The sequence below is a fragment of the Pleuronectes platessa genome, chromosome 6 (genome assembly GCF_947347685.1).
Source record: "Pleuronectes platessa chromosome 6, fPlePla1.1, whole genome shotgun sequence".
In the NCBI taxonomy this organism is placed as follows: Eukaryota; Metazoa; Chordata; class Actinopteri; order Pleuronectiformes; family Pleuronectidae; genus Pleuronectes; species Pleuronectes platessa.
Genome location: NC_070631.1, coordinates 19,036,889 through 19,063,596, shown reverse-complemented (window position 1 = coordinate 19,063,596; position 26,708 = coordinate 19,036,889). Strand labels below are relative to the sequence as shown.

The 26,708-nt window shown below is 40.5% G+C and overlaps 2 protein-coding genes across 6 annotated transcripts; one reads left to right on the top strand and one right to left on the bottom strand.

Annotated features, from left to right (window-relative positions):
• The first annotated feature begins 287 nt into the window (after positions 1–287).
• borcs6 (BLOC-1 related complex subunit 6) lies at positions 288–23,536 on the top strand. Of its 5 annotated transcripts, XR_008338848.1 has the most exons (8): positions 297–507; positions 2,185–2,771; positions 3,193–3,379; positions 3,571–3,753; positions 6,278–6,441; positions 6,713–6,796; positions 7,225–7,448; positions 22,215–23,536. XR_008338848.1 is itself a non-coding variant. In XM_053425096.1 (7 exons), the coding sequence occupies exons 2-7, from the start codon at positions 2,196–2,198 to the stop codon at positions 7,348–7,350; spliced, it is 1,320 nt and encodes a 439-aa protein (XP_053281071.1). In that variant the 5' UTR covers positions 288–507; positions 2,188–2,195; the 3' UTR covers positions 7,351–10,469. The 5 variants fall into 5 exon arrangements, 4 of the variants coding, with proteins under 4 accessions (XP_053281071.1, XP_053281070.1, XP_053281073.1 ...); XM_053425096.1 differs by lacking the exon at positions 22,215–23,536 and having other exon boundaries at positions 288–507; positions 2,188–2,771; positions 7,225–10,469; XM_053425095.1 differs by lacking the exon at positions 22,215–23,536 and having other exon boundaries at positions 7,225–10,469.
• Positions 10,415–24,803, bottom strand: si:dkey-72l14.3 (Glyco_hydro_56 domain-containing protein). The gene is made up of 7 exons (XM_053425099.1): positions 24,575–24,803; positions 15,341–16,015; positions 14,585–14,833; positions 14,305–14,451; positions 13,846–13,932; positions 13,130–13,324; positions 10,415–12,449 (listed from the first exon to the last, which is right to left on the bottom strand). The coding sequence occupies exons 2-7, from the start codon at positions 15,956–15,958 to the stop codon at positions 12,015–12,017; spliced, it is 1,731 nt and encodes a 576-aa protein (XP_053281074.1). The 5' UTR covers positions 15,959–16,015; positions 24,575–24,803; the 3' UTR covers positions 10,415–12,014.
• Positions 24,804–26,708: the final 1,905 nt, after the last annotated feature.

Genomic DNA, 26,708 nt, shown 5'->3' with positions numbered 1-26,708 from the left:
TATTTCTTCTGCATCGTCAGAGGTCAGAGGCCCAGCTGCACGCATACGCCTGAAAAAGGTCAAGGCCCCTCTGACTCACCTGCCTACACAAGATGCTGAACCTTTGTGTTGTCTTCACTCACCTGGACGCTCCTATGCATCTAAATGGAACTGAGCTCTGTCCTGTGGTGTTTGTCTCCATCTGTAGGAGAACAGGGACATCACACGCATGCAGGGTTCACGTGTGGCGTCATCATCATGCTATAGCGGCACACAGCAGTTCTCCTCCATTTAGGTTAAATACAAATGAACAGCATTGGACTCTGGCTGTGGGTAATAATAAATAAACTCAGTACTACATTATGTATTGATACCATCTGGAAAAGAGTGGGTATTACTACTTTAAATAATATCGTCTGAAAGGCCTCTTATCATTGTGAGGCGGAACTGTTGTGCTGGGATTAGAGGGGAAGGATTTTCCGGTCGGACTTGGTTGTTGTTACATTTGTCAGAAGAGGAACTGCTCCGGTGAGTGTCTTCTTTAATACATTGAGCTCTGAGATACAGTTGTAAACCTTCAGCGACAGAAAAGTGGCCATCTTTAGGTGATTCACCCTCGGTGGTGTTCCACTGTCAGACATTCAAGAGTGAACCTCGTAAACACTGTGTTTTAAAGGCCTTGACAGCTAGCGTTAGCAGCTCGCGCTAACACCATTCAATAAGCATTCACCGTTGACAGCGAGTTAGCAGGACGGCTACAGACGGCAGCACATCAACTTCCTCATCGCGGACAGGTCTCCGTGTCGCCTTCATTTCTCTGTCGCTGAATGTCTGTGCTTAAGGTCTAGAGAATGTAAGCTAGTGTTCACACGAAGTTAGCTCAGAATAAGCTAGTGCGAGGCTAAGCAGCCCACTATTACGTCATTTCACATCAATGAGAAAGTATATGCAGTTTATTTGTGGAAGAGCTGCCTCACACATCAGCGGCTGACATGATCCAACACCTCTGGTCGAGAAGAAAACAGCCGGGTTCAACATTTCTAGCTTGAGTTACAGCCTGCAGCCTGAGATTGTTGTTGCTCATCTTATCTTAGCTTATTTTCTTATACCCTCGATGTTATCATACAAACACTGAAACCCTCCTTTATCGTCTCTTGTTGTGTTTGCTAGCAGATAGTTGTGCAGGACTTCTACATGGCAACATTTTATTTGATTTTAATGTTTATTCGATAGGGATCTATACTACACATAGACAATTGCAGTGCAGTGAACAACCCAATGCAAAGCAGTGCAGCATTTGTAGTAGGTGCCTATAAGACATTACACGTAAAACATTCACATTAGTCAAAGTCAGTCAACTTTATTGTCAATTCTGCCATATGTACAGCCGAGGACACACAGGGTTGAAATGCAGTTTCTTTCGGATCCCCACTGTAAACAAATGAGAAGACATAAAATACACAATGCATAATTTACACAATAAGTAAGTAAGGACATAATCATTCAGTATAGAGTCAAAAAGGCACAGGGTAGATAATATATGAATCAAGTACAGTGAATGGTTGTAGTGTTAACAGGAATAATGCAAAATAAATGCAGTGCAAATACTTTATGAGGCGAAAAAGTAAAGTTGTGACGAGACTAGAAAATGTATTTTGTTGACCTTATGCAGCAGTGTGACTAGCAGAAACACTAATCCATATATACAGTACATTTGGATACACATGGTGTGTGCATGTATACATACACCCCCCCAGTCAAGTGACTGCAACATTAATTAGCTTGTAAGAATTCATTGAATTCTTAAATTCAATCCATGAATCCAGAACTTTACTGAAATGTTATTAGGTTCCCTTAATTTGGAAAATATAACCATAATGAAACCTGGAAGATATTTCCTGATTCAAATTGGGAAACATTTTTACCTGTAGATTATTTCTTATCAAGGTTACTCTGATACAAGCAAGAACAATATGTTTAAACTAATGTATTCATCAAATGAAGGTGAAAGTGAAAAAAAAAAAACTGGTATCAAATAGGTACTGGTCCATTACTGACAATTTTCAATTGATACTTATCACTTGTGATCAGTGGCACATGTCAGCATCCTTTTGTTAAACTGCAGAACACAATCATTAAAACATTATATAATGTGGATTTAAATAGCAGAACTTCATCCTCTAACATCTTCTCTTTCTTCACCAGCAGGTGGAGGGATGAGTCTCTCCCCTGTGATTGGCACAGAAGTGCCAGAAACAGCTAACGGGGTTGTGATACCCGTTGTTTCAGAGAACGGCCCTCATGTCTCTGTGAAGTGTGGAGGAAGCAGGGCACCCTGTTCTGGGGAGGGATCAGAGGACGGCTCCCTCGGACAAACAGAGAACACTTTAAATGTGGAAAACAGAGTTTACGATGGTGACGGTCACCTGGATACAGAGAAGGTCATTAACGAGAGAACCTCTAGTTTATCATTGCACACAGACCCCTCTGTCTCCACTGACACATGCACAGGATACTCAGAATCGGTATCCATTGTCAGAGACATTCCTGAGGCCTCCAGCACTGCAGAGCCTCCTGGTGCAGCTCTGCTGTGGGACTCAGCACAGACCAAAGATTCATCTCAGCGAGAAGACCTCATCTCCTTGGACAGACAGCTGACAGAGGCAGAGACTGTGGACGGAAGCACTGACAGCCGAGATGAGGAGGAAGATGGAGAGATGGAGAAACAGGATGAGGAGGAGGATGAGAAGAATGAAAAGAAGTGGAGGAATCCGTATGCAGGGAGAAAACACGTAAGTGGACTGTAGGATTATTTGCCTGACGTGTGTACCGTAGAGTGGAGAGCATCATGGGAATAAGAACAAACAGTCAACAGTTATTATGAACATGATCTAAACTTAAGCCAGTGCAATCAGGGCTTAGCTCCTTTAAATACACTGCTTAGACACTATACTTCACATAAACTAAAGCATGTGCTATGTAGCACTTGAGTTTCCGAAAGGACCACTGAGTCTATCTATCTATCTTAATAATATAAATCCTTATATCTAACAGACGATTTCTTTTTAAAATGGGTAAAAGTGAAAGTGTGGCAAGAAGCTGTCCATCAAATGAAAGGCTGGGATTATAAACAGTAAAGATTTTTGTCAGTTTGATTTGTTAAGCAGTAGTTTAACTTTACTTTTTTCCATCCTCTCCCCCCCTCCTTTTTAGTCTTCACAACACTACTCGTCCTCTGCTCCCGGGCCTAGCACCGCCTCCTCTTCCTGTCTCCCACCTCCTATTCTTCCCTCAGATGATGGACCCTGTCCGCCCCATGTCATGGCCCAGGTGTGGGTTCGCAACGTCCGGGGGATGCAGGATAGCAAGAGCCTGGATGAAATTAGCCAAGCATTTGGAGGTAGAAATCTGTTGGAGTGATCCGTCTTTTCTTTACTTGCTTGAAATGATAACATTTAAAACCAGTAAAACAAGTAACCGAAACGTAGTGGGAATTGTGACTATATCAATGGGCTTTTCATCTTTTTTATGTCCTTAATTAGTATCAGCTTTTATAACCTTCTTTAGCTGATGTTTGCGTATTATCCGTAGGCAGTTTGGGGGCCCGGGGAGGGGGCAGAAGTGGCCAATCAGAGGGTCGCCGGGCTACGATCTCCTCAGCTCTGGAGCTAGAGGGGACGGTCAGCCAGGATGGAGACCTAACTAACTTCATCACTAAGAACCTGGAGCAGAAGATCAAGATGAGCTCCAAGCCAAGTCTGGACTGCAGTGACTGTGAGTGTGGAGCAGAAACAAACTTCACAAGATTTGTCCAAGACAATTTAAAGGATAATCATAAAAGATAATCTCATGTAAATATGTAATGTATTTCTATACAATGATATAAAAGCTCAAAAGTACCTTAACATTATGCAAACATTAAAATTAAGTAGAATTTATACAATAAATAATAAAAAAACATAAAATACTCAAATTAATAATATCTAATAATACTAACAAAACATTGAGTATAGGCCGTCGTGTAAAGGTGAGACTTCAGTAGGGATTAACAAGCTGCAGTGGTGTCTCTGGATTTCACACTGAGTGTACTATTTGTGTGTTTCATACTCTGTTGTATTTGATATGTACAAGAAATGTGTGCATACAGCACACGCACTGATACAGAGGTGTGTACACACAATGCCGGGATGAAGGCTGCTTTCATGACGGCTGTATGTTTCAGAGTCAGGAGAATGAAAAGGGATGAACTGTCAGTGTTTTCCTCTGCAGTGCAGAGGGAGGTGTCAGACATGGCATTTCAGCAGGTTAATAGCGTCTTTATAGGCAGCGGTTCTAAAACTTCAGTGCAGGGTGTCTGACTCTCAGTCAGATTCAACTACTCTTCATTCATGCACAGCTCTGGTCATATCCAAAGCATAAGTAATGGATAATTGATGCACTATATTAAGCAAATGAATGGCTTTGACTGTTTGCCCGTGACATTCTGATGGATGTTTGTATGAATCATGGTCAGCTGTTAACTTTTCACAATGCAGCAGTATTGTCCTCTGAGCCTGATCTCAACAAGATGTACGTCATTCTCAGATTCGATCCATTTTGTGTTCATACATTTCTGCTACTGTTTTCATAAGTGTGTGTGTGTTCTTTGACCTTGATTCATGGTAGCATGCAGAGGCTCTGAAATAATGAATACAGTCAATGTTCAGTGTAAGGAGTGAAAGAGACCCAACAGTCCCCTTAAATTCAATCAAGTATGCCTGATTTTGTTTTTCATCAACATCTCTGCATGGTCCCTTGAGAAATTTACAAAAATACTGAAAAGCACCCTTATCTTATTCAATGTTGAAGACAAAAAAAATGTCTGGATCTGCCCTTAAATTCTTTCCCCTCCAAAGTTTTATTGATGCTGTCTTGGCCCACATCCTATACTTTCACCAGGTTTTTGAGAATATCTGTTCATTAGTTTTTGTTTGACCCTGTGTTAAAAACGTATAATAAAAAACATATCCACCTTGGTGAAGGTAACGATGGAAGTGTAAGAAAAAACCCATAAATATCAGACTTTTTTCGCCATATTTCTGTGAGAGTTCCAGATGACATGCCTAATCTTGCTTTTTATTTTCTCTTTGTCCTATTCCTCATTATTTTTTAAACAGCTGTATAGTACAGTAGAATTAAATGTATGCTCAGTGGTTAGAGAAACTACCTGCTCACAGTATCTCAACCAACTTTAACAGTTATAGTCATCCCTGGCTGATTTATAACCAGATACATATTATATATAAATACTTTGACCTTGCTCTCTCTGTCTTACTTGTTCCAGGCCGATTTAATTAGCATCAGATTATATTTTAATGAGACTGCAGAGACTCAAACCCAGAAAATGAGGCGTGATATTTTTCCCCTGAATGTCTCAGACATGAAGCATGAGTTAGAGCATGAATTAAATCCTCTTTGGAAGTTCAGCAGGTTGCCCACGTCCTGCCTGTCCATTAGCAGCCGTTCGTCTTATATAGTTTTCCAGGAGAAAGAAAACAAAGCGCTGCCCTTCATTCAGAGAAAAATCCCCCTGGATTAGAGCGTCAGCAAAACTGGCCACTCAATTTAAACCCAGGAACAGAGTGAGTATGCCCTCAGTGGCAGCTCATTCCCTCTACCTGCTGATTAAATTAGGATGGATGACTTTCAGACTTTGTTTAGACTGCAGGGATTTATTACTAAGGTCCTGCTGCCGCATAACAAGACTCTTTTTCAGAGATGGAAACTCGTTTCTTTGGCTCACTGGCCATCCGGGCTTTGTGTGTTTCAAGATGTGACGACTTGAGGCACAAATGTTCTTTTGGTTAAGTGCCATAGTTAGTTTGAATAGGTGCTGGCAGTCTTTGTTTAAGAGCAGGTGTTTTTTCAGTGGCAATAATTCTTCAGTTGGTCTGGTGTCAAATGTGTTTGTTGTCTGTCAATAAGTTAGCCAACAGAAAATGAATCACCAAATTAATTGTTATTTTTCCTTTATTGAGCAGAAATGCAAACGTTGGCTCGTTCCAGCTTCTCAAATGGGAGGATTTGCTGCTTTAATCTGTTTTAAACCCTTAGAAATTAAATATCGCTAACAGTTTGTAATTAAACTTTTTTTTTACTTAATACGCTCTTTTGATGAGCCTTTTCACTTTTTTCTTTTACAATTCATATATTTGACTGTTAACAAACAAACCGAAAGAATAATCAGATTAATTGAACAATTAGTTGCAGCCCTATTATTGTATATGATGCACCAAATGTTATCATTATTTCTTCCCAGCGGACTGTTCTGGGCCAATCTACCGAAGCCGGGGGTTGTCACGGAGACCAGCAGATATCCCACCCATTGATCCCACTGTCCTATTGGACCTTCAGAGACACACACAGGAAGTGGCGCACAGTGTGGAGATGATGATGCGCAGCCTCAATGGAACCATCCAGAACGTGAGTATCCAAATGAGACATTTCATTGTACAGATTGAATTTACCTTCCTAAATGCTATATTTGATGTAAACACACAACTGCCTCTCACTCACAAACTCTTATACCTTCTTGTTGTCTCACACACACACACACACACACACACACACACACACACACACACACACACACACACGTTTTATTCTCAGCCTCACATTCAAATTTTTCATCCTCATGTCTTTTGTCTTGTTTCTGTGTAACTGATTGATTCTGTCCATCTGTCTATCCATCCAGATGACAGCTCTGAGTGTGGGCTACATCCAGACCTACAGAGACTCCGTTGATAGCCTGGGAGAGTCTGTGGACATGAGTATAAAGGTGACACATAGTCAGCAAAGCATGTTGGCACTGTTTTAATTCAAATATCTCAAATTCTTTCATCAGGCCACAGTGGGCAACCCAATTATAGCTTTTATTGTTGTCATGTGGGAAATAAAAAATTCCCCTCCCACAGTCCATCAGTCGCTTTGTTGACAACACTAATCAATAAAAGGTTGTGCTTGATTCCCTCTCAGGGCTTTATTAACGGTGTTGTCAATAACGTAATTACAAGTAATGGACTATGTATGGGATTCTTCGTTTTCTTTCTGACTCGACAGTTATTGATCGTAGACTCTAATCATTGGTGTTAGATAACTTTTTTTAACTTACAATTCTGGTAGTTTTATTGTCTTCTGCTGTGGCAGAGGTTTACTGTACATTAAAGCAGCTTTTTCATTGTGTGCCTATTATATGTGCTCACACAGGGTATGTACACACTGATGGCTCGCTGCGAGGAGCTGGATCGTTCCATGCAGCCTATACACACCCTGGCCGCGCAGATCCGGGACATCAAACGCACACTGGACGCTCTGGAGACGATTTGCAAGTAACCCGCACGTCTGGGTTGAAAACACATCCCAGCTGCAAAGATCCATCATCAAACACATCCTGAACAAGGCTGTCTGCAAGTCACTCCGCCCATCTGCAGGTACCACACACATACTGCGGTGAAGATTAAGTGCACCACTGGAGTCCTTGAGCCACTGTTACCAGGCATGCTGGATGATTGGCGCTCATAGTCCCTCCGCTTGTTCATTGTTCCAGGTGGCCATGTTTGTGTTGTGCGATCTCAAATGAATCGCACCTGATTTGCTCTCGGGTCTGAGCTTTATTCCCCATTTTTTTTAAAGCAACCTCACTTCCTCAGATAAAATCTCGAAGATTAACCATTTTTGGAGACACTTGGCCAAGTGCCCTGAAAACACATACCCACACAAAGGTGTGGGAGTAGACGCCCACTGTTCCCACTCTACAGCAGGAAGTGTGTTGTTATCCGTCCAGCCCGATTGGTTCAGATTGCACTATCCTCTCCTCTCCACATGGGGGCGATGTTCCCCTCTTGGTGTCTGTCTTGTGCTATGAAGATGGACCGGTACAATCTGCTCAGAAGACAGTGACTTTTGCACAGGAACAGAAAGTCAGTTTTTTAATCTTATGCAACAAAGATTAGATTCTTTCATTGGGGAATAAATGAATTGAGCGACGCATCACATCTTTCTGTCGGTCTGTCTGCCTTTTTCTTTTTTTTTTAATTTATTCTGTTTTCAAGTGCATGCTTTTCCCCAAAATAAAACAGTGCCTCTGTTTATCACTGACCGGCTCTGCTAGATTTTTCCACTGGTGGCCACTGAGCAGCTCCACTGGAGCATTTGGGGTTTAACTGCTGCTTGAGGCTGTTTGTCAGGAGTAATGAGACAGAGAGTGAGACTGAGAGCTTTTCCCCCTCAGATTCTCTCAGACTGTCCATCAATTCAACAAAAAAAACACCATTGAAATTACACAGCTGCTTCTCTAATTTGTTTGGTTAGCACCATGAATCATTTGGGCTGAAATCTCACTTCATTGTCAGTGCAATCTAAGAATTTATTTGAGACCCTAACCAGAAAAATATCTTCTCACAGTGGCTTAAAATATTTGAAAGCTTCACATACTCATTATTTGACTTCTAGATGAATTCTTAAAGTGTAAACACTTTCATAAAGTGTAAACACTTTATGAATTGAGTCAATTAAAAAAAAAAAAAAAAAAAATGCATTCAGGCTGCTGCACACTAGAGGATAATCAGGCTGGTTTTAGACCCGATCTGCACCTTCAGACAATCGTGGTGGCGTTCCCGACTGGAAGTCACTCTGTGCCGATTATCTGCCCAAATAATCCTGAAGTATGGGGGGTTTATAAAATATCTTAATGCTACCGACTGAGTCGGAGCCTCCCTGATCTCGGATCCGGCAGAAACCTGCCATAGCGAGAGTCTTTTGGGCTGCAAAGCAGAATAAACAACATCAGTGTACCTCCAGCTTTTTTTAAGTTAGTCACGCGACGGTTCCACACTCCAGTTCAGAAGGTGTCAGTAATGCACTTAACAGTTCTTTGCAAACCGCCATAAAGAAAACTGAAGAAGAAGAAGATATTGACAGTTTCTCTGAGATTTCAAGTCTCTGGACTCTCCACTGTGAAATCGTTTCCAACAAATGGCAAGTGTGTGCTCTGACGTTCTGGCCAAATCGTCCAGTGCGTGTGTGCTTTGAAGATTATAAGATTAAAAATCTGTTTAATCTGTCATTATGTCTGTGGTCTCCTACTTTTTTTTTTAATTGGTCAAGAGTTGAAAAACAGGCCTTAGCAGAGATCAATTTCCATTCAATTCTATTTGATGAATGGTTGCCGGCACATTGCCAGCCAGTGACTGAAATTAGCTGCTAATTGTCAACCGTTGGTGGATAAAATAGTTACAACAAAAATCAACATTAGTTCTGCATCGACATGTGTATTGAAATTTGGGAAGTTTGTTCATTACACTCTGCTTGCTTTAATGTTGTCTTCTGACTACTGAACAGTCAAACAAGCGAGTTCCAGGTATTTTTTTACTTCAAAATGACAAAGATGGAACAGAGGAGAGTTAAACCTTGGGGCTATTGCTGGATGAAGTCGGGACTCAGCCTTTGGATCTGAACTAACGTGGACTCACTTCACATAAAATCAAGTTGGAAAGTGAGTATGTATCAAGAGTCACTGAACGTCAGCAATGTCTCTTGCTTAACCGACTAAAGCCATGTGCGCTCGTTGAAAATTCTTCTTGATTTAATGAAGAGACTTTGGTACTTCTGTCGTTGCACTGGAAGGTAGACATGTAGTAAATCCTAGTACGTGTACTAGATCTATTTACGTGTACCTATTACTGATGGCAGGCAGGATGTAATTTGGCTTGAGTTGTGTTAAAGGTGTTGTGTGATAGCTTCCTTTTATGGAACACTTCAGAACTTTTGAATATTTACAAAATGGTGCAATAGAGCAGGAAGTGTAAGTACGTTTTATTCCTGGCCATAATTCTGATGCCTAAATCTACTATAAAATGAACATCTTTTCAAATGGACAAATTTGGAAGTGGAGCTCTTAGCAGCAGCATCATCGAAAGTGTTTCTACATGCAGCTCTGCACCTTTTTAATGTGTGTTCACTACTGTGGGTAGAGATCATGTTGTAGGCTACACAGGAAGCTCAGATTGCATGAAGTGTAACATTTCCTCAAAGTCGTTGGCAACATTTGGTGAGAATTGTCAGGGGAGAATTGAAAGAGAGGGGGAAGCATCGTTAAAAAGCTCATATTAAAGTTTATAATCGCCCTGGTTCCCTGGATGATATTGAAATTAACTCACACACGTCCAAGGCTGTAAGGATGAACTGATCTTTTTCAGATGAAGGTAAAACTGTTGAAATTTAAGCATCTTGGAAGAAAGGCAGCATCAACATGGGAGATGAAAGGAAATGTCACTTTCCAGTTCACAATATATATATACATGTATGGTTCATGGATTTTCTGTTGTACAATCAGACACACCCTTGTACATATGATCTCTTTCTGTAACTATAAATGATTTAGATACCCTTCGTCTTGAGTGTATATTTTAATGAAAAATAACAAATAAATTTACATGAGCTGCAAAAACAAACATTTGAGTCTTTTGTACGATATTCTGCCTCAGGGAGCACTGCAGGATGTGGGTGAGAAAGAAAAAAGATATAAACAACACAGACTTATAAAAATATATTTACATAAATAATGCTGACTTATTATGTGTGTTTTTCTTTATTTCCTCAGAGATATGTCTGTCGAAAGAACAGATACTGCATTCATAGCCATTAGCCAACATCATACAGTACGTAAAGGAGCCTTCATTACTTGCTGGTGGGACTCAGACACATTGACTTACCTTTGTAGGAAGAGCACCGGTGTCACTGATAGCATTACTGATGGGTGTTTGCTATTAAAATGCCCCACTAAGCCGTGACAGTGAGCCAGCATGCCCAGCACCAGCTCTCTGAACCGCAAGCAGCTAAATGGAATCCAGCCATTTTTCATTTCATTGTTTACGTCTGTGCTTTTCCGACTGTGACATTTCAGAGAGGACTGTGTTGAATGGTGCCAGACATCTCTGATCATTTGCGCTGCAGCTCAGCACATATGTCTCTCACAGTCATCTACCTTATAGTGATAAATTACACCAATGGGTGTTTTTGAGAATATGAAATATTTCTACGCCAAAATTTACACAAATTCTCTTTGATTGCAATCTCATTTAGAGATCTGTCTATATACGTTTAACTCTAGATTAAAGCACAAATGAAAAATATTTGCAACAGCTCCTCAAGGTCAGCCAGTTACGTCAGTTCACCCAAATTCCAAACAAATGCAGTCAGTTACCATTTACCTCGTGTGTTTTATGTTTTCACCTGCGTCAGATCTTTTGTTGGTTTATTGGTCAGCAGGATTACACAAAAACTACTCAACATGCTTCCGACAAAGATGTGGAGGAATGGGTAGATGCAGATAGTCTTTTATCTGCATCTACACCCATCATTTATAGTAGGTATGTGCTCACTGAGTACCATTCTAGTTTTATTTTATCCAGTTTTAATCTGTTTTTTGAGATTTTTTCTGAAACTTCAGTAAAAAGAAGAGAATGTAATATACTTGTAATGCTCAAAGAATTGAAAAGGTATTTATGAATAGTTTGTGTTAATCTGGATCATTTACACTTCATTGTCAGTGGTTTTGATCTTAAATTAATAACTTTCACTGAAATGGTCCTTGTGAAATGTGGATTTGTAAATGATGGCCTTATAATGAATAACTTGTTTCAACATAAGGGCACTAACAAGTACAGTTACAGTTTTACAGACTGTTTTCATGTATTTGTTGTTGGGAGACTGGTGTTTTGACATGACAATAATAATCATAATAAAAATGATAATGATCTGGAACGTTGTTTCTCCTTTCAGGAAAAAACAGGTTTAAAATGCAGCCAGTATTTATACCACTGTCTCTTGGCACATCCAGTGATAAGGACTGGACATAATGTTTTTTACTTTTGATCTCCCAAGTTCATGTTCAGCTAAAAGCAGCTCATCTGCAGCAAAGTAGGGATTCAGTGTCTTGCTCAAGGGCACTTAAGAAGGGCTGTTCCTTCCTGGTGAAGGCAGGTTTATTTCACATTTTAGGGTTCCAGGCACAGATGTCCAATCACCAGCAGCAGCAGAACAGTCAGGTGTGGGGCACTCGGGGGATTCGTACCAGCGTCTGTAGGTACCTCCAGTGAAGGCGATGGACTCACAGTATCAACTGAACTGCTCCCTCTTAACTCCGTCACAGGGGCACTTTTCATTGTAGAAGCTGTTGTAGATGCTGTTGTAGATGCTGTTGTAGATGCTGTTGTAGTTCCCACAACTTCTACAGTGTTTACTTCTACTGTGTTTGCTTCCACTGTTCCCCCAAAAGATGTTCCATCTTTGGGGGGCTGTGGATCGGAGACATCTCCGTTTGCGATCTTGTACCACTGGCACTGGAAATCTTTCTTCCATACCTCCGCTGGGTCTGGTTCAGCTGGTTTAGTGTCTGTGTCCGGCTGATCTGTGGCTTTTGCTGCCTCTGCCTGTGAAGATTGATAGAAAAAAACATTAACATTAGCAGAAAATGTTGCCTTACATATCAGAGAAAATAAAGCAGTTTACAATATCTGTCTGAAAACTGAGGAATCAATAATTTATATCTACGATTCAAAATGTGATATTCATAGTGTTTTACACTAACATCAAAATTCAGACTTAATATTCAAGGTAAAAACGTATCCTTCTCTGTTGTGTCTTGGCTACTGTTTCCTCTCTGCTTCCTTACACTCAGTGAAGATGCTCCTCTTTTTATTTTAAATCACGACGAGTTGTCTTTTTCTGACTAAAACATATCGTAACATAATCAACGTTTGTTTATTGCTTATATTTTTTATAATCACCATTAATTGTAGCTTTAAAAATGACCAGTTGAATTAACACTTTTCAATAATTTTAACTAAAACAGAACATTATTTAGTTCATACATAAGACCCTAAAGTTCCTCTGGAGCATTGGATCGTGTCATGTCTTTGTGAAATGACACAGAGCTGCTTTGATGACTTTGCCAAAATGAGACCAAAGACAGAAAGAGTCTGGTTTATATCTGAACGATGTTAAACAGACGTTTGTCAGCATCTGTGGCTGTGCACAGTTTTAATCATGACTGGGAACAGATCGCTTCATAATCCAGAGTTAACCTTGAAATCAAATCGAAATCTCCCACCTTTTCCGTCACCTTCTCAACTACTTCAGGCGGGGGCTGGAGGTGGATGTAGGCGGAGCTTTCTGGCTTTTGACGCACACATCGGCCCTTTCCCTGGCACAGAGAGGCTGAGCAGAGTCGAGTGGCCGCGGTCACGTTGATGGAATATGGTCCCAGGACCTGGCGGACGAACTGTGCCAGGTCCTGGCACTCTCTCTGGGAAACAAACAGGCAGACAGTTTGATTTCAACAGGAAGCAGGGACAGTGGTACAGGCTGATTCCTAAAACACAGTGCGTCTCCTTTTCTTTTTCCTTTTCCTTTTATAGTTTGAAATACTGGAAGGAATCAAGCATTTGGGAGACATAAGCAGGTTGTGGAAACATTTGCATGGAAAAATATGTGTTTATATGCTGAAATCTGTGGGGCAAAAAAATTTAGAACTAGATTGCCACTCAGAAGAACATACTTCCGCCAAAGGCCCAGCAGCCCCCCCTGAATTCAGTAACGCTGCCCACACTTCTAGAGACCAGTCAATATATATTCAGCAAGATTCAAGTATTATTCCATTATTTTCTTTCTATCCCCATGTTCCTTTTCTTGTAAATCTGTTCAGTAGTTTTGGCGAAATCCTGCTGGAAAAAACAAACAACGGGCATGTGCAGAAAACATAACCTCCATGGCAGAGGATATTATCACAAAATAAATAATGATAAATGTGCGGGTGTGTGTGTGTACCTCTGTTTTAGTCTCATTTCTCTCCCAGATGACAACTCCAGCTGTCCCCAATGCAGCACTTTCTCCTATGGTGTTGACCAGGTCTGTCTGCAGAGAGAAGCATGTGGATGGTTACACACTTTTGTTTTGTGAGCTCTACACTTTCAATTTGAAATAAAGGGATGGAAACGGCATCAACCCGCCAAGCTTTAATTTAAGCAGGTTTACATCAATGTAGAAAGACAGTATATGCACTATTACATTCATCATATGAAGTCTCAAGTAGTTTGACCACACGTCTACACCTTTTAACGAAACTGCAGAAGAATATTAATAAAAACACACTTCCAGCTTGATTTATTATCCTTTCCAAATGTAAAGCCAATAAATAATCAGAGCCATGTTACTATGGGAATCTACTGGTTGAAATGTATGGTCCATCTGGATCAAACACTTGATGTGTCAGATATTAAACATCACCTGTGAGAGGAAGGTGTTCGTTGAGGTGTAGACGCTCTTGACCAGTGGGAATACAGGAAGATCAAACGCCGTCCCAGTGATAGATGATACTCGCAGGGCTTCTCTGACTTGACTGGATGAATAAAGTCTGGCTCCTGAGGTCCCGCCCTAGAAAAGGGGAACATTTTACACAATGAAGTGCTTCCACAGTAGTGAAGTCATATATTTGTCCTGTAGGCTAAAGCTCCTTTCAGGACTTTTGACTGTTGACTATTTCCCGTCAGCTGCTCATGTTGCCCACCTGCAGCTTCTCCAGAGTGAGGAGCGGGTAGAGGGCGGAGCTTCGTTTCCAGAGCCACAGAAGCTCGTCGTTAAGGGCCATCTCGGCAGCAGGGCACTGGCCGGTGTAATTGGCTAGCATGGTTTGGGCAGGGTCGCCGTTGTAGCAGCTGGGGTAAGGGGAGACACCCCATAATGCTTTGGGCCGTAATCTTTTGGCCTCCCGTAGCGTCTCCATCATTACTGCCTGGGCGGCTGCCTCGAAGTCCACCTGCGACAAGATCGATAGAGATCACCTTTCAGCCCCCTCGGGTACTTGAAATGGACACACCAACATAATTAGGGACTGGTTTTCTCTGGGCCAATGTGACATGATGGAACGGATCGGAAAGCACCACCGCTTTGTGGCAGGAGTGGAGTTATACGATAGTTAAAGGAATAGTTTTACTTTTTCAAAATGTTTTTTTCATTTTTTTGCCAAGAGTTAGGGGAGGTTGTGAGCACGTGACAATTTCTTGCCCTAGAATGCTGTGTTGGTGTCGTAGAAAAAGTGCTGCGCCTCTCTGCACTGTGTGAATGTGTGAATGGTAAAGTAACTGTACTGTGAAGTGCTTTGAGTGGTCATCACGGCTATAAATACAGACCATTTACCATTTACTCTTTTCCACCACTTCCTTTCCTTTCTACCTTTTTCACGTTTGTCCCTTTTTTACTTGCACAATTGTACTTTTCCGTTGTTGTTATTGTCCCTTCTTCCCCTGAATTCTATTCATCTTACCTGAGACCACTTCTCCACCTCCTCCGGAGTCCAGCTAGGGAAGAAATTCTTCAGCAGGTTCTTCGATGCTTCCAGATACATTATTTGCTTCTCTCTGTTCCTGAACCACTGGGGGGACCACTCTGCCCAGCGCAGCACCCCCAACCCAAGATACCTCGGTGCAGGTAAAGCTGCTTCCAAGTCCTGCTGTGTCTTCTGGAGGTGGTTATCAAGTCGCGTGTGCTGCGGTAGCCCCCCATTAACCGGAGTGTCTTTGTCTACATAATACGGGTAGTTCCCCAGCATGTCCTCGTAAAAGAGAGCCACCCGGCCCTCCTGCTCCATCCCAAAATATCTGGGATCTGTCTTACCAGAGCAGGCAGAGTTAGGGATGCCCCAAAAGATGATGAAAGGCTGGCCAGACAGGAGAGGGAGCCGGGCCGGCTGGGGTGGACCAGCTATACAGAGGTCTGCAAAGGCAGTGAGCAGCAGGATGAGGACGGGTGCTAGAATCGAAGGCTGGACCTGAGGAATGGTTGATGAAAGGGCTGGAGCGGATATTTGAGTCCTGAGATTGTAAGGTGTCAGTTGTCCTTCTCGCTCTGCGTCCGGACGCGATGGGGGCTCGATCCACGCCATTGGAGCGGCCTCCTCTCAGGCTCTCACCCGTTCAGTCCTTCACAGCCGATCATGTTCCTGTAAAACGGAGAAGAAATCGAACCATCACCAGTCTGTAATATGATCATCTTATCTATATTATGTACTACACATGTTCAAAGTTGAAGTTTATTTGATCCAACTTCTACTGAATGAACATTCCAAACGTGAAGTGATATGTATGGATTATTCTGAGTAACTGGGACCGGCTGAGCACCATTCACCTGAATTCACCTCTGTTTTATTTAGGTCGCAGCAGAAAATTAATTGTGGTTATTTCAAACTTCAACGTATTAAACAAAAAACAACTCCAACACACAAGTGGTAAAGAGATGTGGTCCTTTATATGAACTACACTGTATATTATAAACCATACATCAGTCATCCATTAGTTCACTTTAATGTGCGCAATTTTCTCTGGCACCGCCACACAACTAATGAGGACATACAGACCTCACATCGAAGGTGGCACCAGAAAACAACACAATTATGAATGACATAGACAATTATCAAAATAATTATGACAAGAGCAGAGCAGGGTGAAGGACATTTAAGGCAATTTAGTTTCTAATTACATTTGACAGAGCAACTTGACCACGTTTTGTGCTTGTTTTTACTTCCCTAAGAGTTGTTGTGGAAAGCTCAGGGGATGGAAAGGTCTACAATCGAAACAATATTCCTATTTCTTGTCTAGCGTCGCCAGGACTCCTCTATGAGTTAAAATATTTACCATGGCTTCTTGGCTTGACCACTGTAAGTCAAAAATATACTGATCTGTTGTGACTGGTCAGTTGAAAACCTGGTTCAAATCTTCTATCACAGAACCTATTTCCTGATATCTACTTGTCTTTCTGTTTTGATTCAGTTTTGTTATATTTGTACAGATCATAGATTTCTCACAGGTTACACGAGGCACATGTCAGGTTGACAGCTGGTGTAGGTATGATTTTATACCCTTGTGTGCAGTGGAACAATAGAAGATGCTTAACAATACCGTTAAAATGTAGAATAAAACCACAATACAGCAATACAATGAGCAGTGAAATAAATAGATACAAATAAATAGATGATTATTTGATTATCCTTAATAAACATTTGTCCAGTCAGCTTGCTATAGCTTAAGTAGTCAATCTCATATCTGAGTTACACAAAAAACTCAGTAAGTCTCGGATGATTCCCCTCAGACACCAAATTCTACTCTAGCCAACTTATATCTATATACAATTGCTCAGTCATATATCTTTCACTGCTGTTTTCCCTATATTCACACAGGAAGACGATCATACAATCAGGACAGAAACATTGTTGCATTAGTAGTATAGTAGTGTTAATAAATAATCTGTCCTTTTAAATTGAGGTTCTATAATTTAGCTTTTAATCCTAAACTATGTAGTAGTGACAGTATTTCTACTTCATGCACGTTGCTTTCTGACTCACACTGTTTCCTTTTAATTATCTTGATGAGTCATTTTTGAATTTCAGCTCAATGCTGTGAGACCGACACATACAGTGCCTTGCATAAGTATTCACCCGCCTTGGACTTTTTCCCATTATGTACTGTTACTAACTGGAATTCAAATAGACTTAAATAAACTTTTTCCCGTTTGATCAACAAAACATGCATAGTACTTTGGAGGTGCAAAATAAATTTTATTGTGACACAAACAATAATGCGAACAAAAAAGTTGACATCCGTTGGGTGCATAAGTATTCACCCCCCTGTGTCAATACTTGGTAGAACCCCCTTTCGCTGCAATTACAGCTGCAAGTCTTTTGGGGTATGTCTCTACCAGCTTTGCACATCTAGAGATGGAAAGGTTTGTCCATTCTTCTTGGCAAAAAAGATGAAGCTCAGTCAGATTGGATGGAGACCATCTGTGAACCGCAATCTTCAAGTCTTGCCATAGATTCTCTATTGGATTGAGGTCTGGGCTTTGACTGGGCCATTTTAAGACATTAACCTTCTTTGATCCAAACCATTCCTTTGTAGCTCTGGCTGTATGTTTAGGGTCATTGTCCTGCTGGAAGATGAACCTCCGCCCCAGTCTCAAGTCTTTTGCAGACTGCATCAGATTTTCTTCAAGGATTTCCCTGTATTTGGCTCCATCCATCTTTCCCTCTATTCTGACCAGTTTCCCTGTACCTGCTGAAGAGAAGCATCCCCACAGCATGATGCTACCAACACCATGTTTCACTGTTGGGATGGTGTGCTCAGGGTGATGGGCAGTGTTGGGTTTTCGCCACACATAGCGTTTTGCATTGAGGCCAAAAAGTTCAATTTTGGTCTCATCTGACCAGAGCACCTTCTTCCACATGTTTGCTGTGTCTCCCACATGGCTTCTGGCAAACTCCAAACGGGATTTTTTATGGATCCCTTTCAACAATGGCTTTCTTCTTGCCACTCTTCCATAAAGGCCAGATTTGTGGAGTAGACGACTAATAGTTGTCCGTGGACAGATTCTCCCACCTCAGCTGTGGATCTCTTCAACTCCTCCTGAGTAACCATGGGCCTCCTGGTTGCTTCTCTGATTAATTTTCTCCTTGTCCGACTCTTCAGTTTGGGTGGACGGCCTCCTCTTGGTAGGTTTGCGGTTGTGCCATATTCTTTCCATTTTCTTATGATGGATTTTATGGTGCTCAGAGAGATGTTCAAAGCTCTGGATATTTTTTTATAACCTAACCCTGCTTCATATTTCTCCACAACTTTATCCCTGACCTGTTTGGTGAGCTCCTTGGTCTTCATGATGCTGTTTGTTCAGTAATGATCTCCAACAAACTCTGAGTCCGTCACAGAACAGGTGTATTTATACTGAGATTAAATTGCAGACAGGTGGACCCTATTTACTAATTATGTGACTTGCAAATGTGACTTGTGAATGCAATTGGTCGCACCAGATCTTTGTTAGGGGTTTCAAAGTAAAGGGGGTGAATACATATGCACTCAACACTTTTCAGATTTTTATTTGTAAATAATTGTGAAATCCATGTAATATTTCCCCCCACTTCCAAATGATGCACTATTTTGTGTTGGTCCATTACATAAACTCACGATGAAATAAATTTTAAACTGTGGTTATACCATGACAAAATGTAGAAAAGTCCAAAGGGGGTGAATACTTATGCAAGGCACTGTACATGACCACTGTGTGCGTCACTATGTTCATTAGGATAATAATAAATACAGTGCTAATAAATGACAGCAGTAACACTCAGTCCAAACAGCCAGACAAAGACAGCCACACATTCGTGTCCGAACACTTATGTACAGTTTTAATACACCACTACTTAAGATCTAAAGTTTCTATAGGACTATATTATTTAACGACACTACTTTTCATTGACATATTACACGTTTTATTCTGATAGATTTAGCTAAAGGTTCAATTGGACATTAAAAAAAAAGCACTGCGTTCAGAAAATAGGATGTTGCTGTCGGAGTTTAAACAAGACAACAATTAGTTAGACCACCTGCAACTTTTAATGCATCAATCATTTAACACTGAGGCATCAGCAGCAGCACGAAAACAAACTTTGAAGTTGATCGCTGCAGTGCGTTTCCTGTCAGTGTGTGTTTGTGTGTGTGTGTTCATGAGTCTGTGTTGTCGAGAGATGATGGGGAAAGAACAAATGCAGTGATTAAAAGTATGAAGACTGATGTGGTGCAGTTTGGAATGAAAAATAATAAAAGTGAGGAGAAAAGAAGCTGCATCTCCTATATCATCTTTTTTAAATCAGATCAAATCACTGAATGGAAAAAACTTTTTACAAGTAAGCAGCTTTCTCACTTGTTACCGTGCTGCCAAATACAAAAATGGAAGTATTATATGAAATGTTTCACTCATGCACATGAAGAAGCCATAACATATAACAGGAATATAGTTATCATTAAAGGGCCTGATAACTAAAAAAGTTATCTGCTCTAGTTAAACATGCAGCAGAAAAAATGAAAACAGGAAGCAGAAGTCTGAGACCACGTCACCATCGCGACAACTGTGACTGTTTTAAAATAGCATGCTCCTGAGTGGCAATAAGTGTATTTGCTACAATCGAGACAAAACGTTGAATATAACAGTTGGCGCAGGAACTGGTGACGGCTCTGACTCTGAGCAGCTAAAAACCGGTCTGACAGTCTGCTCCAATAAATAAAGCTGCTAAATCAATACTTAACTATGGTACATTGTTGAGTTGAAATAAACCATATATAATGTCAACAGTTATACTACTTTACAAATATAAACTCATGATAAATTTACAAAATCACATAATAAATAAAACCTGGTCCAACCGCAATAATTTCACACTGAAAAATAGTTTCAGTGCTTAATACAGTAAAGTAATCCAGCTCCAAACTCTTCATCAATGCTCTCGTCACCACTGGTACCAGGGTCGCCACCCTGCCTGCTGATGTGGGAAGTAGATACCAGTCGTGAAGGAACTGGTGTCTGATTGGCAGTTCGGTAACCAACCCTATTCATACTAATCACATTTTTCAATGAATTGTTTTTCTTATAATCATCTTTTAAGTTTTGAATCTACAGCTCTTAAAATGTTTGTGGTTTTGGGGAATGTAAATGAGAATTATATAATATGCATATAACAAAATCCTAATTTTCCTGAACTCGTTTAGATTTGGCAAATGGAAGTCTAGTGGAGGAATAAACACAATTTGTCATCCTTGTATGTAATTTGAGGAAGATGATAATGTAAAGCACTGTCCAATACTCAATACTGAAATCTGACATATTGTCAACTACACATAGTTTTCCTATAAATACATCAACTGCTCAGAGATCCTGAGTGATCCTGTTTGGAAGTATCTGTCTTTCTCATGTATCTTCCCTCGCTTATCTTATTATACCTTTTCTGTGTATTCGGTTTATTTATGGTCTGTGTTTTATATTAATACATAGATATATAATACTTGTGTATAAATAAAACCAGGCTTTTTCAGTTCACTACAGATTAAGCAAAACATGTTAACTGATTATAACACAGTATCAACTCCATTGATTAATGAGTACATTGAATGTGAAATCATTCAGTATAAATACCTGTCACATTTAACTTCATCATTTAACAATTTTTACTTTGTCCAATACCCACATCGCAGATTTCTTTTTAATTTTTTAAATTGCACAGTAATCCCTCAGATTTCCCCCTCAGGCCTTTTAAGCATGTTCTTATCCACCGTGCCGTCTAGGAACAGTTGTATAAGCTACTAAATCTCCAACATAATAAGCCACTAATACTAAGGAGGTCAGAGGTCATAGAATGCAGTGTTTCTGTTTCTAAAAAATAAAAGGTCAATGAAAGAGGGAACATGTTTCTTTCTTCTTTTACTGATTTAGAATCTGTTGAATCTGAGATAAGACGATTTAATGATTCTTTCAGCATATTTCTGTCTCTATCTCTTTTTTCATTATATTTAAGGAGAGACTCAGTTTTATTGAATTCCCGGAATAAAGAACATCAAATTAACTTTGGTCTCAAAAACATTGAGTTAGTGTGACTCTTTTTCACAATGTAGCTGTTGTGAAGAAGTAACATCTGGTAATTATTTATTATGGGCACACTTATAAACACCTTGATTCCTGCTCTTCCTCTCTTCCTCACAAAATATGTACACGATAACCCGATGGCTGTTATCTAAAGTTTTACATACAGTGCTTTTAATGTATATTCGCAGAAACACACAAATAAGAAAATAGATATAAGTCGTATTTTTCTTGTCTTCCACCATTCACCCAGTATGATAAAGTGTTTGTCTACAAGCATGATCAGGGCACCATCCTTTCATTTTATCATCACCTGCTTTCGACAGTGTTCTTAATCTGATCTCTATCTCTTACCTTTTTCATTCCAATAGCTGTAATCTCATCCTACTGTATGTAATCCTGCATTCACTGGTAGTAGTGAGTGGGAACCGTGATATGTGGATAATCTGGTCAGACTAAGCTGCTGGTCTGTGTTTACTCTTATGTCTGGGCACAGGCTGATCCTGAGCCCAACGCCTCCACAGCAAAAAATAAAACACCTCGGCCTTAATGGTTACATGTCAACGATTACGTAGATCTAATGAGTCAGCCTGTATGTAACATAGAGGTTAAGAAATATCGGACATTTTATTATTCTATTTACTAAACATCTTGATTACTGATGTCCCCCAGCAACAGATGGAATTGATGAATTTGGAAAAACGGCATCACTAATTCTAATGTTGTATGTGTTCATCCCACAGTTCCTTTGTCTGCTCCTCGCCCATAATCGCCACCACGCTGAGCCGAGGACACAAAGAAATCTCTGTTTTCAGCCTGCGGGGACTCGGATATGAAGTAGTCACCATCAGACAGCTTTTAAATATCTTATTTTGCACTTGAGGAGAAAATTATTTGTGACAAAAAAAGGCTTAAATGTAAACATCAATCAAATATAGGCTGCAGAATCACTGTTCCTTTCAATGTTTGACAATGAGCACTAAACATCGACCACAGTGTCGAGCAACGGGTCTCTTATTCATTTGTCGTGTATTCGGAGAAACCCTTTTTGAAAGTCTGTGCTGCCGGTTTGTTTTGTTTTCAGTTATCGACACACTTCGGAGACTGATGCCTCCTGATTGTGGGCAGATTAAAGTGCTGCTCTGCCTCCTCGTGTTCCCTCACCGTGCTGCTGCTCAATGAAGCGGGAGGAAACGGTGGTAGGATCCAATCAGTGAAATCAGCAGAGATTAGGGTGATACATGCGTCACTCCCATCTGATGCCCAGAAAAGAACCAGAGCAGTCGATCTACAGCAAATCACCGCTCAGGCTCAACAGTGGTTTCAGTTTTTTTCCGGTGTTATAGAACATTTGCTCGGGGAAAACAAATCCTCAAACTTCAGAACACACGTTACTCGACAAAGTTGTGGATGTTTTTGCCTGTGTCTGCATCATACAACACCTTGAGCAGCGTGATAACAGTATACATAGTGTAAGCACGTATTATTTTTATAGTGGTTACTTGTGTTTGGTTTGAAGATTGTTGCCAAGTGGTCAAGACCATAAATAACTACAAGAGTCCCATTTTAATTTGATCTCTCTCTCTCCACGTCATCCCTCTTTCTCTCCCTCTCTTTTATTTTCTGTTAACATCTACTGAGGTTGTCAATAAAGCCTTAGACATGCAGGTGAATTTCCCTGCAGTGACTGACATTAAAACACAACAGTAGTACTTTTTAAACCAAAGACAATGACAGTGTCAGATGCTGGTCGAGTCGCCTTCATTTCACAGTCCCCTCTTTTGATGCTCAAAGAAAAGGTGCTGGGACTTTTCATGGCCTCCAGTGATGGAGTCCAAATTGTTTTCTGGTGACCCTCTGACCTTTCCTGCTCTGTCTGTGGCATCATCCGCTCTCTCCTCACAGAGCAAAGCCCTTTTCATCAAACACATTGTGTGTGTACTGAGATCTAACAAGTAACCATCAATACATCCTGAGATGAATCATTGACTCTAAGATGAGATACAATATACAGGATAAACGATGCAGTACAAAATGTAATTTAGTATCATATTGTTTAAATTATATTTTATCCAATTAAATAAAACACCTCAAAAAGTAAAAACCTAGTGAGGCCTTTTCATTATATATATATAAAATGCCACAGTTGTGTCAATGAATTTCATCACACGTGTTGCTTTCAGTAATACAGATATTGCATCTGCAGTTATTCAAACCTATTGCTGTGTTGCGTGAAATGAAGTTTCCTGCACAAAATATCTTCTACACGCCAGCTCATTCCCACCTGTAATACTCAAGTGTTTCGGTCACATCTGCAAATTTAGTGAATCACAGTTTCCTGCTGTTTCAGAACCACAAGGCTACAAAAATATGTGTAGACTTGCTGATGTAGTTGTGTACATCTCTCTATTAGTGATGAAATATGTAAACGTTCATGTCAAAATGTTCATCAGTTTATACACTGACACCGCTATGCGAAAATTAGTTATTGTTAGATACCACTATTCATTTTCCACTTCGACATTTCTATGACGTGTTTATCTTCATATAGAGACAGTTTCTTGATACATTTTCAAGACATTTCCATTAACTGTTCTAGATCTTTTGGGTAGTTTTGCTGCCTGGAAACAGTTAAAAGTATAATTTACACAATGGTGTAGAAAAGTGATTTCCTTTTGAAAATAAATGTATTTTTATCTTGCCTTCTCTGAGCTGTAGTGTGGCCAGGTTGCTATAGTTTTGTAACCTGAGGTTATGCAGAAGCTACAGCTTCAGCCTCTCCAATGCAATGGTGCTAAATGGAATTTCATATGAGATGCTCAAAGTCAGTTCAATAATTTAACTTTAAAACCACTTTCTACTTAACATACTAAACACATTTTTCTGAATACGAGGTTTAGTAAATATCAACTTTAACCGTTTTCTCATGTTAAAAAACAAATCTCCACATCTCACAGTCACTGTCATTCAAACTGAAAATGTTGCATCATCCAAATTGAATTAAATTGTATTAAATGAAACCTAATCAAAAATGCTAAAGCCCTTTAACTGGACAAATGTTGATCGGAAGCCAGACCAAGTCATCAAGACCAGTGAAACTTACCGAGGCCGGAGTTGTTCCTGTATCTACTCCTCACAGTCTGGACACCGTCCGACTCTCTGGTCCTGACATCAAGATGTTTAATTCCTCTGTCTTTTGATTTATTCTTCACTCGTCCATGTAGGAAATTCAAGCGATCCTGTTGGATTTGCGAGCGCATAGATAAGCTTTACATGTGTAACATGCAGCGAACAGGAGCCTGACATCCGGAAGAGAGAGATCGAGAAGGGAGGGAGGAGGGAGGTGTGGAGACAGAAATAGACAAGAGAATCAAAAAGAGAGATAAAATGTGACAAAGGAGAGAAAGAGAGGGAGGAGGAATGAGAAAAAAAGACAGAAAAGATGCAAAAAGTTAAGTAAGAAAACTAAGGAGAGGTAGAGGAGTCTGTGTTGGAGATAGAGAGATGGGTGGGCAGGTGTGTGTGAGTGTGTGATTGTGTGTGTGTGACCTCTCCTTCACAGCCAGGCTAAGCTTACTTACCAAGAGAAGGTAAGCAGGGTCAGTGTCGCCCCCGCCAGCTCACATGACCAACGACACTGGCCGTAATACCATAATCCTCTTCTCTACTGCTGCCGCTCTTGGCTAAACAAACACCCGAGCTGTGGAGGATCACACCTGTCTCCCTCCACCTCTCCCCCCGCCCGATCACAAGCACTTCCTTCCACTTCTTCATCTTTTTTTGACTTCTCATCCTCCTCTTCCACTCTGTCACATTCCTCCCCTCCCTCATCTGTTGTTTTTTTTAATCATCTGTGTACATTTTCATTTCTTTGACTTTCCTCCTCCTTCTCCTCCCCCTCCAGCTCCTTTCTTCCCTCCTAAATCCCTCGCTCCCTAATCTCTTTTCTTTCCACAGTTGACCATGTTGTTTTTCGTTGACCTTTCTTTCACAGATTCAGCCGCCACACAAAAAAAAACACCAGCATTGTCTGGGTTTGTGTGACACAGCAATAAACCAATGCTCCCTCTTTCTCCATTTCTTTTGTTTTTCTGCTCTTTATTTTACTCTCATGCACCTGTGCTTTGTTCCAGCTCTCATTCGTGTTTAATCATGAATATGTTTTTCCTGCTTTAGAGGGGAAAACCTGTTGTCCTTCATCTCATTCTGTATTAGCTTTTTTCCCCACTTTTTTATCACATTTAAAGTATTAACTTCGCTGTTTTTATTTGGTTCGATTCCTTTTTAATGAAGAACATCATCACCATCCATTTTGCCCTTGAACATCATTCAATGGGATGCCAAAAACATATTCATACATTATTTTCAAGCCTCTGGAGAGCACTCTGGTTCCTCATCAAAATCTGCTCAATTCACACTAGACAAAAAGTTAAGTGCCTCACCAGCCCCCCCATGTGGCTGTCTATGTTTTTAACGGACAGTAATTAAAGAAGTAAATTTGATCTGTGTGTTGCACTACAGTAAAGGTAAGGGGATCAACTACATCATAAGGAGAAGTAACATACATATCTGTACCAATTATTATATTGAGATATTCTCTGGACTAAAGTGATAGATTTTCTCTGATGCCATCCATCCATTATCTGTATATTACACTATAATACATAATACCACTTATCCTTTGAGGGACGTAGGGGCGCTGGAGCCAATAGCAGCTGACATTGGGTGAGAGGCGGGGGGGTTCACCCTGGACTGGTCACCAGTATATCACAAAATATGGAAACAAACATCCAGTCACCCTCACATTCACACCTGTGGTCAATTTACCCCCCAGCCATTAACATAACCCCACCCAACATGGACACAGGGAGAACAATATGTCAGAGCGATTTACCCTTAATAATGAGAAGCATAAAATGTTTAAGTCACTAATCAATCAATCAATCAATCAATCAAATGTTATTTGTATAGCCCATATTCACAAATTACAATTCATCTCATAGGGCTTTAACAGGGTGTGGCATCCTCTGTCCTTAACCCTCAGCAAGAGTAAGGAAAAACTACTAAAAACCCTTTAACAGGGTAAAAATATGTAGAAACCTCAGAGAGAGCCACATGTGAGGGATCCCTCTCCCAGGATGGACAGAAGTGCAATAGATGCCACGTGCAGGAGAACATCATCAATAATCAAAGTCTCTAGCAGCATTTGATGAGGGTAGACATCCCGAAGGACAACC

Bases quoted from the DNA above. Each gene is read 5' to 3' on its own strand.
- borcs6 (XM_053425096.1), top strand. From the start codon at position 2,196: ATGAGTCTCTCCCCTGTGATTGGCACAGAAGTGCCAGAAACAGCTAAC. The intron at 2,772-3,192 runs GTAAGTGGACTG...CCTCCTTTTTAG, and splicing joins CGTATGCAGGGAGAAAACAC to TCTTCACAACACTACTCGTC. The intron at 6,797-7,224 runs GTGACACATAGT...GTGCTCACACAG, and splicing joins CTGTGGACATGAGTATAAAG to GGTATGTACACACTGATGGC.
- si:dkey-72l14.3 (XM_053425099.1), bottom strand. From the start codon at position 15,958: ATGGCGTGGATCGAGCCCCCATCGCGTCCGGACGCAGAGCGAGAAGGA. The intron at 14,452-14,584 runs GTGGGCAACATG...CCCCTTTTCTAG, and splicing joins TCACTCTGGAGAAGCTGCAG to GGCGGGACCTCAGGAGCCAG. The intron at 12,450-13,129 runs GTGGGAGATTTC...CAATCTTCACAG, and splicing joins TTGAGAAGGTGACGGAAAAG to GCAGAGGCAGCAAAAGCCAC.